The sequence below is a fragment of the Pholcus phalangioides genome, unplaced genomic scaffold (assembly GCF_987345545.1).
Source record: "Pholcus phalangioides strain wild (caught in Gottingen) unplaced genomic scaffold, Ppha-v1.0 ptg000004l_1, whole genome shotgun sequence".
Classification (NCBI taxonomy): domain Eukaryota; kingdom Metazoa; phylum Arthropoda; class Arachnida; order Araneae; family Pholcidae; genus Pholcus; species Pholcus phalangioides.
This window is the reverse complement of record NW_028301597.1, coordinates 13570262-13576261: the sequence shown is the minus strand read 5'-3', so window position 1 is coordinate 13576261 and position 6000 is coordinate 13570262. Positions and strand designations below refer to the sequence as shown.

Here is a 6000-nt window from a genome sequence, read left to right as displayed (position 1 = left end):
GTATCGATTATGACAATATAAGCATAAAAGGGGAAATTTTTGTACCATCGTTTTTCTCCGAATACTCGGAGGAAGATACTGATAGGGGAGACCCACTCCTTAAGCATCGGATGATAGTATTTTCTACTCGCGATGGTGCCGGTTTAGTGAAAAATTTATTTCTTTGACTTGAAAATTTATTACGATGACTTAAGTGGTGTGTTTCCTTGAAAGAAAACTGCAATTTCATCGGTCTTTTACAATTGATTGGATTCAATTAGAAATCTACTCATTACCAAGTGTAGTGTACAGTGAAAGCTCGCTACAACTGTATTTTTTCGAGTCTTGTTTGAAAATGCATATACTCTCTGCCTCCCGATATAACGATAATCTCTCTAGAGAAAGATATATTTTTCTCTGGTCACCAGAGTATTATATGGTGATTTCAGAGTATATATATATATATATTTCTCGATGATATAATTATATTATCTTAAAATTATATGTTTAAAAAAATAGATGAAGCAAAGTAATAATCACCCACATCCATCAAAATAGGCAATGAAGAACAACCATACATTTTTTATTCCAATGTGATTTCGGTAGTTCCTTATGAACTGAAGTACGGCTTAAAGAACTTCAATAAATTAATATAAATGCTGAAATATACTCGTGAATAATATTTACTCGCTGAAAAATATATTTTAACTATAGAAATAACTTCCATCCTTCCCATTAAAAAAATATCTATCCGTTAGACTTCTCTCAGATAGCCTCGCCCTCCATTTTTAACGTTAAAGAATGTGAAAAAACAACAACAAATGTTCTGCACGTGCATCAAAAATGAATTTGCGTTGCCACCGTCGCTGAACAAAAAATTCAGTAAATGTATAGTAGTAGTTGTATATCCCATGCTCAATTTTGATTGGTCAGCGGTCGATCGGCTAAAAGGAAAAATCGCTTTTCCCTGTGTGGAAAGCGATTTCTTTTGATTTTCCCTCTTTCGCGTCACGTGACGTTAAGGAGTGAGCCTAAGAATAATTCCTTGGTATCGTTTTTCGGATTATTCTTAAAGTCATGCTTATAATTCGGATGGGATGGGAATAAACATGAGCAGATAGTACAGCCCCTGGATCCATAATCCGGAATCATCTAGCTCCCGAGGAGTCGGAGTTTGAGAGCTTCTACTGCTGTAATATAACTTTTATGTAAGAGGATTAGTGTAAAAGTGAGAATTGTGTGAGTCAATTAAAATAATTTAGTTCACAGACATTTATATGTGACACGAATCTTCATATGTGTTCACAATTTATTTTCTCGTTGTAATGTACACTTTGCAAATGAAAACTACATAAATAAGAATATAGGAGACTACATAACGGACTTTTGACTAATTCGCGAAAATTACTCATGCATCTCACAGCAGCATTTTATTATTACAGTATTTACATCGTTTTCTGAAGAGTCGAATCTTACTTTTAAAGTCGTTTTTGGCTTCTCACTCTTGATTGTACAGTGTTCGATTTTTCAAAGAACGGGAAATTTGTGATGAATCGGACATTTTTGTACGCTATGCTTTGAGGTAAATAATTATCATGAACTGGTTGTTGTTATTGTTTTTATTTTTTATTTTTTCTCTGCGAAAACAATAAGCGATTGATCCGTTTTCGTTCGCCGAATAAGGAATTCGCAGCCATTTGAAATCGATCGAACTAGGTTTAAAATTTACATATTAAAATGACACATTAAAAGTTGTTAGAAGCAGCAGATAGTCGTACGGCATATAGGAATTACGTGAAGATCCGGATGAGAAAAATGTGTGTGTGTGTGAGTGTGTGTGGAATGAGAGACATCGTTTTCCAAACTCCCGAAACTTGTTGGCCTCTACTAATCGCAATCAGTAGTGGAGTAATACACTCGTGTGTTGCCGAAAACCGAGAATCTTTTAAAAATTGCTTTACACAGTGGAACATTCTACAACGGACACTTCCCGTTAACAAACAATTTTTTTGGAATTACGTCAGTGGGCCTCAATGTATTTTACTATTACATTAGCACACAAAATTCCCGGTTCCAAGGTTGTCCGTTATCGACAAGTTCTACTGTACATGGGAAGAGAGAGGTGAAATCCAGGACCCGGGGGGCGGGGGGTGCGTGCTGCTGAATTATCATCGCAAATAAAATTTGTGCTGAAATATATACATTTAATGACGAAGTAATTCGCTTAAAAAATCTCTGGCAACGCCCGAATAAACAAAATGCCGCTCAGGTACGACAAAAAAGGTGAAAAGTGCACGATGAAAATGCATGCCACCAAAATAAAATATCTTAAATGCGCAGGAAGCAACAGACCTACAACGATACAAATATTCCATCACTACACTTCACTCATACTTTGAAAAATAGATGGCAGTACAAAAAAAGAAACTCATGTTCAACACTAGATACGCACCTAGACCTATTAGGTACATATTCATAGTAGTTCATTCACACCACACTTCCAGCACAACTCAGTCGGTAGTTAATTGTAGTCCGTGGCCGAAAGACCGGAGTCTTTTTTTTTAGAGAGAACTCGTTTCTCAAGAATTAAATTAAACGATGCTAATATACAGTACGATTCTGCGATTGTTGGGACCTGCAAATGGCACCGGCTGCGCTCAGAAAACATTTTTCTATGATCATTTCAAGACACGTAGACCTAACAATTCAAAACGATCTTTTATCAATTCATAGGTCAACAAAATATGCTCCCTGCCACGAGATTTTTTGAGTCTCACAACTGAAAATTATCTGCTTTTTAACATACCTTTGTGTCGTGGAAACGCCTAATTTTAAATTAGAACAGATGGTGGTTTTTTGAGTTTGTCTAGAGGATATTTCATATTAAATCCTGACCAGAATTGCCCTAAATGCAGCAGTAACTACAATAATTTATTCGACACATTTCATATTTTATTCGAGAATGCCCACTATTTAATCTACAAAGAAGCATACTTCTAAAATCATGTATTTTCCGCAATCTCGCTAGACTTGAAAATTTCATTTTCAAAATATCGAACTTATCCGAAGATAAAATTGGAAAATTTTTCATTTTTTTAACGATGTTGTGAAATTATTGAATTTTTTATATTGGTGTTCGTTGTTTTTTTTTTTTTGAATTGTTATCATGTGAATTGGTTATGTGCGTACTAATGAATCGTGGTTTTCTTTTCAATTGTACGCCGTCCTTGCATGGGTCTGGTTCCATATGCAAATAAATATTTATTATTAGTAGTAGTAGTGGTATATTTAAACGATGTTTGAGAGTCGATTTCTGTCTCTCGTATTATTCCCATAAGCTATAAGACATGAGAAGCTGAATCACCCCTCCTCCAAAATGAAGAATTGTAGAAAATATCAATGGAAACTGAGATAAGAGAGAGAGAGAGAGAGAGTGTGTATGACAAAAATACCTGAAAGTGAAACAAACAAAACAGATATAAACTCAATTCCTTATTTTGCCCCATGTTATTATACTGTTTCAATGAGCGATCAATTAGTTCCCCCTCAATTTTCTTGAATCAAAAACAGTGATAAATTGTCTCTGATTACGTAACGCATCATATAAATATCAGGCTGTGATATTTGGAATAAAATAGAAATGATACACATTCCCGATGTGTTTTCATTTCTTTTCAATGTAAGTTTTCATAGAAATACACAAGTGTTGCTCTTGACGGCTGCGATCGATTCCTCTCGATCTCTCAACCTCGGTGCGACGTGGATAACTTTGATACCCTTTTTGAAATTTTTGGTGGCATCCGAAAGTTGTTGTGATCTTCTGGTAGACTTAGTTCTCACAACACTGTCACAATGATGCGAATCGAAGTGGCAGCAGTGGTGACAGCAACCCACGAGTTTACCGCTCGACGTTGCTATCAGACCATTCACCTTGTTCAAAGGAATATAAGGGAAAAAATTAAAAGTTAGTAAATTGTTAAAACTGAACAAAACGAAATTGTATAAAAAATAATAAATTGAATAATAAAAATAATGATAACTATCATATATTGTTAAAAAATCATAATATATTGAATAAAATGAAAAAATACACAACAAAACAAAAGACTAAGATGGACATGATCGACAAATCATATTCCTTGTCTAGCAGAATGGTTTGCTCTCAGTACATTCTGCAAGGAGCAGATACATCAACACGATACTTACATAACATGAAAAAGGAGCGGATGGACTGAGGAAAAATGAAGTGGATAAAAACTTGAAGTAATAAATAAAATTTGAAATTTTCACGATGGACGATTACTAAACTAATGTATATAAGGGTGGCAGTTGGGTATACTCTACGCCCCCCCCCCCTCTCCAGTATAGAGAAATGGGCAAAAAATATAAGCATTTCTGGTGGGAAGCCAGGCTTAAAAGCGAAAAAATACCGATCCCTCACTCCCATCTTATCAGTTATCACACAATTTTAGTCAAGTTACACATGTATTTTCGTACGTGGAAATCGCGACTATTTTTATGTGAGAAAATACGTGTCAAATTTTATTTTGAAGTCACGAATTTGTCCCCCTCCCCCTTCTTTTCGAGCTTCAAAGTTCGAGATCAGCATAACAGATACTGTATATCGGGATTGAACAAGTACAAATCTCTGAATGCCTGACTTAAAATATTACACGCGTGAATCAATATTTAATATTCTAAGGTCAAGCATGTGGTTGAAAAAATGCATGCCGTGTCAAAATTTTTACATGCCCCTGGCAAGTCGTTCAAGATATCAAGCCCTACTCTATGTATATCTTTATTTCAAACAATATACACATAGGGTGCATAGAGCTAACAGCATGCACTGCAAATTATTGGCGAAGCGTTGATCCTAGATGCATACTTCCAATTAAGAAAAGTTATCCAAATAACGTAGACCTCAGATAAGTCATTTCTATTGAAAGGGGTTGTATAGTTAATAGGGCTCGGATTTTTATGCCCTAAAGATGAAACGTCGTTGCTGATAGGTTAAGAGACCTGAATTTACCGTTTCTTCTTTAGGAGCATAAAAACTCTGAGCACAACAACAACAAAAAGTCCACGTAACTGACAGCAGTATTTGCAGAGATATTTGTGTGGATTTTTTATTGCCTCAGGAGAGACAAGGCAACTACTTTCTAATTGGGTTTTTGATCACAGGGTGTCCGTATAAAAATTTTTTATATTTTTATTTCAATAACTATACAACCGCTTTCAATATAAATGACGTATATCTGAGTTTCACACGTTATTTGGATAATTTTTCTAATTGGATGTGTACCTCTAGAATCAACGGTTCGCCAGTAATTTTCGGTGCGTTCTGTTAGCTCTACGCACCCTGTATATATAAATCGAATACTACATAATACTTACATCGTGAATGTCAGCACCTACGGAAAAAGAATGAGGCGATTGCCATGTCCGGCTATGTGGTAATACGATAGATCTGTCGAAACTTTGAAACTTGGGACTCGTCTGAACAGCAGCAGTCCTCAAGAGCTTCCCTTCTGAAGCTAGGGATTCATTTCGGCTGGATTTCAGCGTTGTGTCTGTTCAGAAGCGCCAAGGAAAATAAAAACAGATAAATTTATTCATAGAGAAATTTCATACGTATTGTTATTACGAAATGCATTACGACTATTTTGGCTCTTTAGTGCACAAATTCTTATTTTACAATTCAAAATTCAGTAATTGTTTAACGTCGTGTTCGTACCATTAAATAACGGTACAAACATGAGTAAGGTTAAACATGTGCATGGTATAATAGACGATAAACTAAATTTTACTTTACCGTCTTTTATACCATGTTTTCAAAATTTACGGTTAATTTTTATGAATAGAAAAACAAAATAAAGCGAAACCTCGCTACAACGACACTCAATACAGCGATAAATCCTTCTATTACGGTATTTTTAGAATCTTGTTTGGAATTGCCTGTAGCCAATGTTTCTCTCGATACAACATCTTTTACTATGATAAATCCCTCTATAACAAGGGGCA

At 35.2% G+C, this 6000-nt stretch overlaps 1 protein-coding gene across 1 annotated transcript in view; it reads right to left on the bottom strand.

The window, feature by feature from the left end:
- Window positions 1-1274: 1274 nt before the first annotated feature.
- Window positions 1275-6000, bottom strand: part of LOC149086564 (soluble guanylate cyclase 88E-like) — a 101056-nt gene continuing 96330 nt past the window's right edge. The window contains exons 13-14 of the mRNA XM_089230921.1: window positions 5374-5549; window positions 1275-3909 (exon numbers count right to left, since the gene is read on the bottom strand). Of these exons, the coding sequence (XP_089087047.1) occupies window positions 3667-3909; window positions 5374-5549 (419 nt within the window). The 3' untranslated portion in view covers window positions 1275-3666. The remainder of the gene's footprint in view (window positions 3910-5373; window positions 5550-6000) is intronic.